The sequence below is a fragment of the Poromitra crassiceps genome, assembly GCF_964638095.1.
Source record: "Poromitra crassiceps genome assembly, chromosome: 22".
NCBI lineage: Eukaryota > Metazoa > Chordata > Actinopteri > Beryciformes > Melamphaidae > Poromitra > Poromitra crassiceps.
Genome location: NC_139647.1, coordinates 16,502,636 through 16,517,402, shown reverse-complemented (window position 1 = coordinate 16,517,402; position 14,767 = coordinate 16,502,636). Strand labels below are relative to the sequence as shown.

General features: G+C 45.6%; 1 protein-coding gene across 1 annotated transcript in view; it reads right to left on the bottom strand.

Moving 5' to 3' along the window:
• Nucleotides 1–14,767, bottom strand: part of ccdc88ab (coiled-coil domain containing 88Ab) — a gene marked incomplete at both ends in the record, with an annotated part of 94,219 nt that overhangs the window by 7,342 nt on the left and 72,110 nt on the right. The window contains 17 exons of the mRNA XM_083658022.1: nucleotides 224–301; nucleotides 3,502–3,549; nucleotides 4,164–4,366; nucleotides 5,270–5,362; nucleotides 5,699–5,844; nucleotides 6,612–6,798; nucleotides 6,997–7,140; nucleotides 7,275–7,552; nucleotides 7,782–7,943; nucleotides 8,179–8,355; nucleotides 8,707–8,845; nucleotides 9,595–9,722; nucleotides 10,193–10,471; nucleotides 11,047–11,229; nucleotides 11,947–12,240; nucleotides 12,835–12,965; nucleotides 13,153–13,336. Of these exons, the coding sequence (XP_083514148.1) occupies nucleotides 224–301; nucleotides 3,502–3,549; nucleotides 4,164–4,366; nucleotides 5,270–5,362; nucleotides 5,699–5,844; nucleotides 6,612–6,798; nucleotides 6,997–7,140; nucleotides 7,275–7,552; nucleotides 7,782–7,943; nucleotides 8,179–8,355; nucleotides 8,707–8,845; nucleotides 9,595–9,722; nucleotides 10,193–10,471; nucleotides 11,047–11,229; nucleotides 11,947–12,240; nucleotides 12,835–12,965; nucleotides 13,153–13,336 (2,854 nt within the window). The remainder of the gene's footprint in view (nucleotides 1–223; nucleotides 302–3,501; nucleotides 3,550–4,163; nucleotides 4,367–5,269; nucleotides 5,363–5,698; nucleotides 5,845–6,611; nucleotides 6,799–6,996; nucleotides 7,141–7,274; nucleotides 7,553–7,781; nucleotides 7,944–8,178; nucleotides 8,356–8,706; nucleotides 8,846–9,594; nucleotides 9,723–10,192; nucleotides 10,472–11,046; nucleotides 11,230–11,946; nucleotides 12,241–12,834; nucleotides 12,966–13,152; nucleotides 13,337–14,767) is intronic.

The following is a 14,767-nucleotide window of genomic DNA, read 5'->3' as shown; positions in this document are numbered from 1 at the left end:
AAAATCTCTGGTACAGTGCTGAAGCAGGAAGTGACGTTCCACTTTGGCTCTCTATTGCTCTGGTCACATGTCCACAATGCAAGTCTGATGACATCAATGACCACTCCTTCTTTCTTTCTCCTAGTGCAGCAATGGGGGGAAAGGTTAGGGTTAGGGTTAGGGTTAGGGTTGGGGGGGAGATAGCTAGCTTGGGAGCTAGCTTGGCGGCTAACGGAGGTCTTACACATGGAGCGTCGGTAGACGGCCTTGTCCTTGTCTTTGTCCTTGGATCTGTTCCTCATGAAAGGTAACCTTTTCAGAGCTGTCAGAGGAGCGCAGCCAGAGACACACAGAGAGGGACAGAGACAGACAGAGGCAGACAGAGAGGGACAGAGACAGACAGAGAGGGACAGGAGACAGAAAGAGAGGGACAGAGACAGACAGAGAGGGACAGAGACAGACAGAGAGGGACAGAGACAGACAGAGAGGGACAGGAGACAGACAGAGACAGAGACAGACAGAGAGGGACAGAGACAGACAGAGACAGCCAGAGGGACAGAGACAGACAGAGGGGGACAGAGAGGGACAGAGGGGGACAGACAAGGGGAGAGAGCGACAGAACAAGCCCGAGGGAGGTGGAGGAGGAGAAAACAAAAGAAAAGGAGGGTAGAACAGAGGGATGTGGTTAAGGTATCTAGAGAGCCAGGGGGGCAGTTGCAGAGACGGCTGAACCTCTGGACACTCGAATGGACAAAAACTGACAAACATTCAACAGACGAAACGACGACCAACCAATACAGTGCATGACTTATCATGTGACTACAAAGACTTATCATGTGACTACAAAGACCATCCAGTTGATTGTCAACAGGAAGTCATTTTAGTCCAAACAACGTCCAAACGCACTTTGGTTTGTTACTGAAATAATGGAAGCAGAAGTGTTGATTAGAAACAGATAAGCAATGCTGGTGCAAGTGAATGGGTCTGAAACCCATTTCTATAGAAAACGTCAACACTCTTTCCAGAGAAATTGCTCTTAGGCTAGTGGCTAGTGCTAGCCCCATAGACTTGTGCTAGTATTATTATTTTTTAAATGCTAACAATTCACATTTCCAATTTCCCAGTAACTGAAATACTTGAACTTGGACTGAAATGACCCCCACTTCATGACAAATAAGACCTGAATGATCCTTTTGAAGGTGTACATTTATATACAGTGAGATATTATGCAAATACAGAAACATATATTTCAAATACACACACACACATCCTTCCCAGCAAATCTGACTGACATTCTTTCTGCACACACTCAAAGGCAAACGCACCTATGTGTCAAAGGTCATCATGAGAAAACACATGTACACAAAACAGAGCAGGTGAAGAATATTAAAGGGTGCAATCAGGAGAGTGAAAAGGTGGGAACAGGGCAGGTTAACAGCAGCAGGGTGGACCAGTGTTTCCATAGCACAGGTAAGACAATAAAGACTGTTACACACCGAGAGCGATGCAAATATACGGAACGGAATTGCGATGCGAATTTTGACCCATCTGTCAATCACAGCAGCAACAGGTGTGTACACGTCGGAAGCAAATTTCGGAAAAACGCTGCAATGACGCTCAGCGAAACGTCGGCGTGGGTATGAGTTGAGGCGATGTCTCGTCATAGATGCTGGGTTAGCTGGCTCAGTCTGGCTGGGGGCGTGGTCAGGGTGGGGTAAATCCCCCGTTCTATCCATTCAGCAATGTTAGAATCTAGCTGCTAGCCCAGCCCAGGCAGACACGATCAGGGATTCAACCACCGCAGTAAACGCACATCTGAGCAGACGTCTTGTGTTCTGCTCTAGAATCCCCAAACCTGTAGTTTAGACCCGCAGGCCGCAGCACCTTCCTTTGGTGAGTGAGCCCATTGAGATATATCGGGGTGTTGTTAAATGTTATACCAGCCGTATAACATTTTGTGGGCGTTCCCACACATGCCGACTGTCTCTATGCACGGTTGCATCGACTGATATAGGTTCGGAAAATATTATTGACATGGGAATTAATCGCACGTACAAAATGCTCCCGGTGTGTAAGCTACTTACTAACTGTATTATATTTACTCTGTTCTGTGCATGCCTTGAATTTAGTATGTAATTAATGTATTAATTTATTATAACATATTTTATTGTGTGATTATGGCACTCTCGTCTCTCTCTTGTACCCCTTTAAGGTTTGTTTTGTGATGCATCATTTGATCTATTTATGTATTTGTTAATGTGTGCTTAAGCAACATCTGCTCCTCTTCCATCAATGCCCTTAAAGCTTATGTTGACTTGCCTTGAGTCTGAATTTGGCTGCAGGTCAAAATGCTCTTTAGTTGACAAGCTTATTTTATGAATTAAGTATAATCGCCTTTTTCCCCACAGGTGGGCGAGTTGGCATCGGTGGAGTGTAGCCAGTATACTACAGTATACTACTATACTCTACAGATGGTCGACTTATTGAAGATAATTATGAATGGAAACGGTCATTGCTGTTTTTTATTTTTTCTAGATTTATTCCATCCATATTGTCCTGATCTTACTCAATATCTTACTCTAAAAAAAACATGACTTGTTTATTTTAAGTCTTGAGCCTATGAGCCCAAGTACAATTATTAAAACGGAATAAAAATGCTAACCCCTGTATTGTTTCATTCTTTATCTTCCTGCATAACCAAAACCAGACAACCATGTTTTTTTTTAAGTCACGCATTGACCGGGCATAGCAGGGTGACCCACAATGCATTGCACCTTTTAATAGGTTTGATGCTATGTTAGCGGGCGGTTGTCCTTGTTCTTTACGGTGGAGCTGCACAGATCAGCAGGTTGACATGACGGACACGAAGCTAACGGGCTTTGTTCTGGTCCTGCTGAGGTGAACGCCAAAAGGTCGACCTGAAAATGTTTTCCAATAATTGATCAACCTGAGGTGCGCTTGATTCAACTTGAAATCTCTCAAAATGTACCATCACCAAAGAGATGAGAAGAGACTGTTATGGCATATACAAATGTGGTGGAACATGGTGTCAAAGGAGTGATAATTGAATATAAATAAATGTCTCCTGTCCTTACTGTGTATAATGAAACCTACCTATCTGAAGCACTGAATAAATTGCTATCAAACTGACTTTTGAGAACAGCCTGAGTACCAGTATGTAGGTCTAGGCTGGACTAATTTGAGAGGTTTTTCCATCTCTCTGGTCATCACTTAACGTGAGGTAAGAGAAATCAAGCGCTCCCCATGTGGTTTCAAACATAGGAAATAAATCAAAGCACTTTTTGGGTGGCAGGTCCAGGAGTCGAGAGTCAACCTCGTGGTGCGGCTCCGTGCAGCTCCAGCGTAACCTGGAGGACAGCTGATGGACACAGACATGAATGGACTCACGACGACAACATGCCCCGAGTGACAGGAGAGTCGGGTCACAAGCCCCGCCCACCCCACCCCCAGTCCGCGGCATACCATTGGTGGACCCTTGCCCTTGGGCATGGGCCTGCATACCATTGGTGGACCCCTGCCCTTGGGCATGGGCCTGCTGCCCTCTCCTCCCTTTCCACAGAGAGAGAGAGAGAGAGAGAGAGATAAAGATAGCAGAGAAGCAGTTAGGGGAGGAAAGACCCCTCCAACCACGAAGCCAGTACACAGTCGTACAAACCTGTATGTGTGTGTGTGTGTGTGTGTGTGTGTGCGTGTGTGTGTGTGCGCGACAGCGTGCATGTAAGGTGAGTGTGTGATCATGTGTCTGTCAAAGAAAGTGTATAATTCTGCGTTTGCGTCGGCATGTGTATGAATGAGTGCAGTGTTTCTCAATGTGGGGTCCAGGGACCAACAGGGGTGCGTGAGAACCTTCCAGGGGGTCCCCAGCAAACTGATGAATTGTTCAACTTCAGCATTATTTCACTTACAAGAAGTGAACACAATTAGAGAATTAGAAGAACTGTTTTGATCATAGTTTCGCTGTCATATCTTTACCTATACAGTACAGATAGTAGATGGAATTCTGGACAAAATCATTGATCATCGATCTTGAATCATGCGTGTGCGTCTGCATGTGCGCGCGTGTGTGTGTGTACGTACGTAAGTAAGTGTGTGCATGTGTGTGCGTGTGCGCGTGCATGCCTGCGTGGTGTGTGTGTGTGTGCGTGTTGCTAATATGCACTCACTGCTGCTCCTGCTCTTGTGTGTGAGTGTGTCGTCCAGCGAGTTGGAGCCCGAGCCGATGGAGGAGCTGTCCTGGCTGTCGGGGGGGAACAGGAAGCCATCGCCGCACTCCGAGCGAGACGGCGTCAGCGTCAGAGAACGCATCCGCTCGCGGCTCTTGGGCTTGATCAGCTTCCTCATCTTCAGAGTGATCCAGTTCCCACGCCTACGGAGGAGGAGGGAGGAGGGAGAGAGTCAGAGTTTGCGAGAGGGAGAGAAAGCAGTAGGAACAAGAAATCAAAAGAAAACTTGTGAGACGTGAATGCAAAAAACTTGAATGCAATCCCACATACATTGACTAGACCAGGGGTTCCCAACATTTTTTGCGCCAAGGACCGGTAGATACATGGGAAAAAAAGTCACGGACCGGTTGTCAATTTTAATGGTTTTAGTTACATATATATTTACTCACCAGGTGGCGACAAAGGCTAAATAACAGCCTTTTGTGTTGTACTGTATGTAGCCTAGCCTACAGTATTTATGTTTTTGTTTAAACTACAAACATAAATAAACGTCAACTTGAAACTATGTTTTAACTACCACACACAGCCTATAATATTATATTATATTGTAAAAAAAAAAAAAAAGTTGCCCGGGCTCGCGGCCCGGTACCAAATGCGTTGCGGCCCGGTACCGGTCCGCGGCCCGGTGGTTGGGGACCACTGACTGGACTAGACTAGGCGTTTTTAGAGGCTTAAAATGTGTTCTTTCTCAAACGCTGGTTTGGTAACTGTCTGATCTCGAAATCAAAATGCTGTCATATAAACCTCAGACCACCGATATTTGATACAACCCATCCTGAGGGCTGCAGTCAGAGTGTTTTCTGCCCATCCACAGCCAGACTCTAGTCAACAAGTCAACACTATTCTTAACACCACAGACCCGTGTTTAGACTGTTATGGAGTAGCTAATGAAATCATGTCTGCGTCATTTTACACTGAGGTGTAAACACACAAAAATAACTCCCTATTTGGACACATTGCCTGCTGCTTCTTCTACCAGATAGAATGATGTTGCACTGGCGTGCCTGTGTCCACATAAGGAAACTAAGATGAAGTCTCTTGTTTACCTGCGTGGAGGTGAGGGGTCGTAGAACTTGTACTGGTCCATGATCTTCTCCTCCAGCTTCTCCTTCTGTCTCCTCAGCTCATTCAGTTTGTCTCTGAAGGGACGGGAGGAGAGTCAGTAAGACAGTCAGCTCTATGTAAGAGCGAAAACACGTACAATCCACGTGGAAATAGTACACTCAAAATTCATTGAAGATCATATCACCCAAACATCAGGTTGAATTTGGCCGCATACTTGTGTATGGGGAACTAGGAAGAGATGGTGATTATGGCCCATACTAGACGAAGTGATGAGTGTGGTAATTGTGAAGGAAAGAGAAATTAGATTTCACACATTTTTAAGTCCAGTGTAAATGTAATCCAGCTATTATGTAGAAACAAAGCACACATGAGACACGTGTAAAGAGGGTGACGTAAGGTGGTGCAGTTACATGTATTGTCTCTGCTCTACGTGGAACAGGTCCTTGCTCTCCATGGTCTGCTCCAGCAGGGTGCGGTTCTGCAGCATCAGGGTCTGGATCTGGTCCAACAGGTGACGGTTCTCCTCCTCCAGGTTCCCTTTCAGCTGGCTCAACAGCTGGGGCGCACACACACACACACACACACACACACACACAGACAATGTTGAAGAGATCGACAGTTGCCTCAACAACAGGTCCAGAGTGACTAACACATACACAATGCTCACATCCAAAAGACAGCTGGTTCAAGAATTGACACACACTATCGCCACTGATTTCCCAATTCGATATGATTCCGATACACAAGGTCCTGATTCAATTCTACTTCTGATTCGATATCAATATTTCAGCTACAATACAAATTTTGCTTGGATGTGAAAGAGATTATCAAAGAACTAATGTTGTAATTTGTACAAGGAACCCTCTAACCTGATGCATTATTAAAAGCATTCATGTTTACAGATGTTTATGAGTTCTCGTTGTGCTAAGAACCAAACCACGCGAGGGTTTGGTTCGGGGTTAAAGCTTCAAGCATCCATGGAAAAGGGCATCACGTTAAAAGATCAATATTGGGATTGATGAATCGATATCGTTTCCTTCAAATTAATATTGATTCAATACCGATAGCCCTAACACACATATGGAGATGGGTCACCCAAAATAGAACTTTTAGAGAAGCCCGATTCTTTACAAGCATGCAGAGCAAAATACATGGATGCTGGCTGATAAAGGAGAGGAGAGATCAGACAGTATACAAGAAAGGTAGAGTGAAGACAGAAGAGAAGAGAAGAGAAGAGAAGAGAAGAGAAGAGAAGAGAAGAGAAGAGAAGAGAAGAGAAGAGAAGAGAAGAGAACGAGCCGAACAAGTGTGGCGTATCCTCACCTCACACTGGTTGGTGAGCTTGGTGGAGGTGATGTCCAGCTGCTGGTACTGCTCCTTCAGTTTGGAGAACTCGGCTTCCAGCCTGGTCTGCTCCAGCTTGGCACTGTTCAGCTGGCTCTTGGTGGTCTTGTGGTCCACCTGGAGAGAATCGTTGTCCTTCACCAGCTGACGATATGTGCTGTTCAGTCTGGAGAGGGAGCAGGGAGAGACTCCTCAATAAATCGACAAACATGTGCAGAGACAGAATGACATAATACACACATACAAATGGTATTACTTTGTCAACCTGCAACCCTTGCTGCATCTGACTGACCATGGTTATCAAGTTTAAAATCAAAACCATAACACTAAGTTCAAAATGTATAACCCCCCAGCTTGGACTGACCTGTCATTCTCCTCTTTGAGAAGTTTGCACTGGTCGGCTGTGGCTCGATGGCTTTGGTTCTCCAACACCATCTTCTCCTGCTGCTCCTTCAGAGTCCGCTCCAGCTCCTCCAGCTCCCCCTTCCTCTGCAGCAGCTGCTTGTGCCTGCACAGGAGCAAACACACAAACATGTTGCGAGCACCTTTCACCAGTGGATTCCAAGCACCAATAGGAACACAGAGGTCCATATGGTCCAGGATGTCCCCTCCCCATTCCATGGTGCTCCACCCCCTTCTCACCTGTCCTCCAGGTCCCTGTGCTGCTGCTCCAGGCTCTTGTGGGAGCTCTTCAGCCCGCCGTGCTTCACGATCAGGCCCTCGTACTCGGAGGCCTGCCTCTCGTGGAGCGCCGCCAGCTTCTCGTGGTCGCGCAGGAGCAACTCGTAGGTGGACCTCAGCTCCTCCTTCTCCCTCAGCGCTCCCTCCCGCTCGCCCTCGGCGCTGTTCTGCTGGCTCTGCAGCTGGGCGTTCTGAGCCATGAGGGCGGCGCCCTGCGAGCTCAGGGTGGAGCTCTCCACCTACGGGAGAAGAGAGGTGAGGACGGAGGAGGAGGAGGAGGACACAGAGCGGGTTTACGCATGGAAAGGGGAGAGAGGGGTATGCTGGTATCTCAGGTATGTAGGGTTAGCTTGTGCACTATCATACTGGTAGCTTGGTGATCTGTATCTGTAATGTATTGCTGCTCTGTAGGAGAGAGCAGTCAGCTGTTGTGAAGCCACTATCTGTTTGAGGTGTATGCTGGTTTACCTGCAGCTTGGCGTTCTGCGTCTGGAGTGAGGTGTTGTTCTCCTGCAGGGAGGCCGTCTGTCTGTGCAGCGCCACTATCTGAGCCTGCAGGTTGCTGCTTTGAGTCTCCAGCTGTTTGAGCTGGCTCCTCAAGGCCACCTTCTCAGCCTGCAGCGTGGCATTCTGGGAAAAATACACACACATGAACAGGATGCAGGATATAGATTTTAAAAACAGGCAAATGTATACACATACACAATATAACATAAATATATATATTATTTATTTATTTATTTATATATTTATTATTATTATTTCTTTTTTAAGTCCTATGTTTGTGTACGGTACCTCATTCACACAGGAAAATCAATGTCACATTTGGACACTTTTTGGGGTCAGTTGTTAGATGTTAACTTACATTCCTCTCCACCTCGATGAGTCTGTCTTTGACCTTCAGCAGCTCCCTTGTGGTCTCGTGGCTCTCTTTCTCCCATTTATTGACAGACTGTGGGTCCTCCCCCCCTCTAGGGGGCGAGCTCTGCACCATCCTCTCCTCTTCCTCCCTCTGACGCAGCGCCTCATAGTTCTTCTTCACCTGGAGAGAGAGAGAGAGAGGGACAGGAGTCAAAATGCTGGATGCACATTCTTCATGTCCAAACTGTACAATTACAATGTGTAGGATTTCCCTGTTTCATACAATATTGACTTTATTCCTCCAACATAAAGATCCTGTGTGTGTGTGTGTGTGTGTGTGTGTGTGTGTGTGTGTGTGTGTGTGTGTGTGTGCGTGTGCGTGTGTGTGTGAGGGCACTCAACATACTACTCCAAAACAACTACCCGTCCCCAAGTGCAATATATAACTGATGCTAATATTTAACTGCTGCTGTGTGTGTGTGTGTGTGTGTGTGTGTGTGCGACTGTGCGTGCGTGTGTGTGTGTTGCTGACCGTCTTGAGCTCCTGGCGGAGCTGCTGGTTGAGGTTAGAGGATTCCTGCAGTCTGGCCTCTAGGGCGGCGATCTTCTCCTCCTTAATCTCCAGAGACGATTTCAGAGTCGACTCCAGTTTGGACTCCAGTAGCCTGAACCTGAGCACACAGGGACAGTTAGCTGTTAGCTGTGAGGTGTGTGTGTGTGTGTGTGTGTGTGTGTAGGGGTGTGTGTGTGTGTGTGTGTGTGTGTGTGTGTAGGTGAACCTGAGCACACAGGGAGAGTTCGATTTGTTATCATCATCAATAACACAACAGATAAAGCAAAGACGATGGGATTCAAGCAAGACGGCCCAACTTCAACTCACTTCCTGTCATTTTGTCACGTGGGTTTTGCCCATGGTTTTCTACGGACACGCCCACTTAGGAGACTTTCGGCAGGTCTGAGTCAATGGTTGACCACGCCCATTTAGGAGACTTGCTGCTACCATTTGTTAGAATTGGCGGAGCCTGCGGTGACCCATCTATAGTAATATAATATCTATGGATAAAGCCTCAATGTATCAAGGCCAAATTATTTTTTTGGCAAGGAATGCGGCAGGTGGAGAATACTGGCTCAAAAATAAATATATCACAGAATGATTCTGCAATAGGTCACCAGGATTAATAAACTACCGCACCAAAGCCTCAAATGGATCACAGGCCTGTTTCTTTTAGAAGAACAAAAGCACTGATAACTTTTAACAATTCTAATGCCAAGATGAGAGATTTGGGTTAATTATTTAGGTTCCAGGCTGAAACAGTTTTAAGAACAATCATAAAACAGTTATCATTTGTTTTGTTCAAACAAACTAGACAATTATTGTTTTGTGTCGTTTAGTTCCACTGTGTGTTTGTGAGGAAGACACCTGTCATCAGAGCTTTGTTCATCATGCAGGAGTCTCTCCTTGTTGATCCCAATCTTCTCCAACTCATGGGTCAGTTTCTCCAGGTCGTTATTCATCTGCTGAGTCCGCAGCTTCTCACTCACCAGCTCCTGTACACATTAACACGCGCGCGCGCGCACACACACACACACACACAATCAATGACCAGGTTGTATTATTTTATTATAAAAGTCATAATGAGCTAATAAGGCTGTTCTGGTCATTAGTACTGCTCATATAATATGCAAATTATCAGTACTTTGTACTCAATCGCCATTGATAATCATAGTGTAGTAATTTAAAGAAAACGTTAAAGTCGAAGTGGTAAAGTTCAGATTCCCGTAATTGTACATTTTTGTGACTAAAAACAGAATTTAATTTCAGTTTATTTATACATTAATTCTTCAAGTGCCATTTGACATTTTTTTTGATTTGCTTGAACTTTCAACACCAAGGAAGCATTATGATGATGTCAAATTTAGGAGCAGGTCAAGTTCAGTCACAGGACTTGAGAAACCTTGGACAAACTATAAGGCCTTCATTAAGCTGGCGCTTGAGTTTTCAGAGACCGTCCTCTTACCTCCCGGAGTGTGACCAGAGTTCGCTTATCGATGGTGGCCTGTTTGACCAGCTCCTTGGCCTCTTTCTCTAGGTCTTTGACCCTGGTGCAGGAGTCCCTGAAGAAGATCATCTCCTTGCCCATAGTGCGGTTCTCCCTCTCCAGGGAGGAGATCCGCTGGTTGTTGTCGTCCATCTTTAAGTCTCGGATCTCCGCTTGCTGCCTCAGCCGCTTGTTCTCCTTCTCCAGATGCTTCTTGTCTTTCTCCAGCTGGGAGCTTTCCTGCTCCAGCGTCTTGTTCTGGAGAAGTGATGGAGATAAAGCTGATGGATCACTAAACATTATCTGATGATCGGATCACTTTTGGTGTAAATGGGAAAGAGCATAATTTACACACAATTCCTGAGAATCCTGTGTTCTGTGCGCATTCCAAAAATATCCCTATAATTGATATGACGGTGATGTGTGATGATAACTGTCAGAACAGAATCTAACGTTTTTTTCGACACCGGATGTGAGTCATCCTTTCAGTTATATCACACATGCACTCTTTAGTCTGCCTGGAACACACGGTGGGCGGGGTTTGCAACTTTGGGACAATCCAATTGACCCGATTCTGCCAAGAAAAAAATCAGTCCATCCCAGAAAAGTAACTGAAGCTATGTCGGTCATAGCACCTACAGCATTGTATCCCACAGGATGTTCTGCCTGGTCTACGCCTGCTCCAGAGCTAGCTGCAGTTCAAAAACACTTCTTATTTGGAGCTAAACATTGGCCCTGATATGGGGTTGTGTTTTTCCGGCTGCCATTTCTCAGAAACAGATGGGTCACACACACAGTTGAATCAATGTAGAAGAAACTGTATTTTTGCCTACCTCCTGCTCCAGCTGCTCCAGGCGTTTACTGGAGATCTTGAGCTCCTCCAAGTTGCGCTGGAGGGCCTGATTCTCAGCCTCCACCTCCTGGACCTCCACCTCCAACTGCTGGATCTTCTTGTTGCTGTTCTCCAAAGCCTTCTGCAAGCGCTGGTTCTCTGTATCTAGGCCCTGGTAGCTCACCTGGGAGAGGCAGAGTCAGATCAGGATATTAAAAGCAACCATGAACTAGTTGCTGCAGCTCCATGTTGCTACAGTAATCTATGCCAAAGCTCTAGTAACTCACCTGTACAAATCTTGATATGAAAGTATCAATACACAGTGTGTAAGATGCCTCTAATAGTACAGCTGTTTTAAAACACCTTTCTTGACACTGCTTCTCTGGTTCTGTAATACAGTGTACTGTAGCTATAATCACCCCTTTCCACTGATTAAATGCCAAAAGTTATCCATCACTTCTTTTAAAATTTCCATTATCAAATTTGTATAAGCCTGAAGTAAACAGTAACCCCCAATCTACACTTTTTTCTTGTTTGTTGCTTGTTTTTCATTTTAAAATCAAGGATTATTATATTTTAACTCAACAACCAACAATATTTTCGCACAACAGGAATGTCTAGTTTTTGTTTCAGGTCCAGCATTTTGTGACATTTTGACAGTATTCCAAAGAAAAATCAACTTCACTTTCAAACCTATCTCTCTTTTATCATTCGTTTTTCCGGGGGTGTGGCAGCCCTGAATAATATAATAGTCAAATATAATAACAGATTAGCAGTGCAGCCACTACTGCCAGCTTCTCAAAGAAAACCCTTTACAGCTTACAGTTGCATTTTAGCTGGCTCCTCTTATTCTGTAATAATACATCAACTGAAGAGATGACTGTCAGTCCTTAAGTCTTACCTCTAATCTCTCATTCTTCTTGGAGGAGGCCTTGAGCAGGTCCAGGCTGCGTTTCATCTGGCTCTTCTCGCTCTCCAGCTCTCTGTTCTCGGCCTCCAGCTGAGCAGCCTTGGCCCCGGCCAAGCGCAGGTTCTCAGCCGAGCGCCGCAGCTCCAGGTTCTCCTGCTCCAGCTGGGAGTTGTCCTTCTGCAGAGCCTCCAGCTGGAAGGCCATGTTCTTCAGAGCGTCCACCCTCTTCTTCAGACGACGGCCCTCTGCCTCCAGCTCACTATTCTCCTTCTCCAAGGAAGACACCTACATACACAGAAGTAAAGCTTCACGTTAATGCCAGAAGCTAGACCTGATGAGCTCATGTCAGGACAGCCTGAAATATTCCAATTAATTACTCGCCACTGGCACTGGTTCCAAAATATTGTTAGAAAATGCGAATTTCACCAACCAAGCCGAGCTGCTGCTGTCTATTTTTGCTGGGAACTGTGCGCCTATCGCGGTAAAAATAGGCAAGACCGCGAAACTCTAGATGACATGCAGCTGAGACGCAGTCGAGCCACGCTGATCAGGCAGGCTGTGTGGCTGCTCTAACCTGCTAACATGGCCGCCGAAATAAAAAACAACAGGTTCCGCCACGGACACGCGCTGTGTGGCGCACGCGTTAGCTTTTAATGTTGCAGGACTAGAGACAAAATACTTCTCATATTAAAAGGAGTGCAAATGAGTCTGCTTCACATGTGACCATTGCTACACCATCATTTAATTGAGTTGGATAATAATACATCAAATCCGCTAATATTAAACTAGGGCCATTAAGGTCCAGTAAATGTGTGGTAAGCATCTGACCATCTGGGGAAGCAGTCCAGGCAGGCAGAGAGACAGAAAAATGGAGCAGACCTTTTCACAGGTGATGCCTAGACTCGCCACTCTCTTCTGCAGGCTCTCGTTCTCCCTCTCCAGCTTCTGCAGGAGCATCTCCAACTCCTCGGCTCGCTCGCCTTTCTCCTTCAACACCTCCAGCTCCTTACCTGCACACGGGAAACAAACACATATTCATAAACAGTCAGACTGCCTTGTTAGTCATTGATGCTAGAACTTGTCAGAAGATTACTCTTCTTCATTGTGATTGGAAAGGATGGATGGAGAAAAACAGAGTCATACTTGGTGCTAGGAAAACAGGAAACATGAAAAGCTCGAACATAACATGTCACTCACGTAGCTGTTTCCTCTCAAACTCCATCTTATTGAGTTTGGCGCTGGTTTCGCAGATGGACTCGTGAAGGATGCGGTTCTCCTTCTCCACGTCTTTGACCCGGGCCTCGGCTCCCACCTGGCAGCGCTGGCGCAGGGAGGACACGGTTTGGCTCAGGTGCTTGTTCTCCTGCTCCAGACCTTTCAGCTGGGGAGAGGACAGCAGAGATTTAATGACTGAGTGAATAACAGACCGATGGATCTAAATGACTACAGTAATTTGTCTTGGTGACATTGATGAAAAGTCATTATATTAGAGATTCACAGCATCTAGAAGAGGCTACACAGCACGTCATCTCACTCTGTTGTGGTCAAAATATATTTTGCTGTGAGCTGATGCTCAGAGGAGGAATGTGACTGTTGCTAGAACAAGTTTTTACTTAAAGCTCTCTAGTTGATGTGGGGAGAACTAATGAAATGTACAGCACAAATATTAAGCATCTTCCAAGGAGGGACTATATAGAACATTGCAATTCATTTGAAATGTATGTATTTTGAAATCAGCCTTCGCAAGTTACTTTTCATAATGTTTACATCGATGAAGCATCTGGACAGAATTGCCCACAGTAATCTGTGCCTGCTGTCTGCTGTGTAAAACATCTGAACGTCTCTGTAGCTCATCAGGGCAGCATTTTACAAAGCAGATGCTTAACCTGATCAAAGCTGTCAGATTTTGGTCCAACATGTATAAAGTCCCTCCAGACGCAGGAGAAGCCACTGCATCTGGGGCACGGAGCAGCAGTAGGCCGTCTACTCCGTAAAACATCATTCTAACTCCACTAAAGAGTTATCTGTGCCAAAGGCAGTTCAGTTGCACAAAGACTGTCTCTCTGCTAAAGAAAACTCCGTCTAAACTTAGACTCAGTCAAGTTATTTTGTTGGAGCTTCTTGGAAAGAGAATCAATAAAGGTCTTGTGAAGAGGGCAGCAAGTGTGTGACGCAATGTCTCGAACCCGTGTGCGAGAGTTGTAATTAGACCATCTGCATGCAAAATGTAAATGGTAAATGGTAAATGGCCTGCATTTATATAGCGCTTTTATCCAAAGCGCTTTACAATCAGTAGATAATCTACATTCACCCATTCATACACCGATGGCGGCAGGCTGCCACGCAGGGTGCCTACACACCATCGGGAGCAAGGAGGGTTAAGTGTCTTGCCCAAGGACACAGCGACAGCAGCTGGGAGGGAGCGGGGATCGAACCGCCAACCCTTGCGTCATTGGCCGACCCGCTCTACCTCCTGAGCTAAAGCCGCATGTGAACATATGTTATGTTCACATGCACGTCAATACCAACAACAATACCCATAAATCTTATTATGATAATTCTCAGATTAAGACATTATTCAATTAACCGGTTCATGTAATTATGTTCCATTGAATAAGGACATTAGCTGAATATTTAAATTGATTTAAAGTGATTAAAGCATGTGGAACAACTGTTTGGACAAGGACATGCATAAAGCATACAGTACCAAGCCATTATATAAGTAACGCCATCAATCAGAATGTTCATGAGACAGGACATCCATACTGTACATGTACATACGCTCAACATGTCTGTTCTGCCTGTTTCTCAT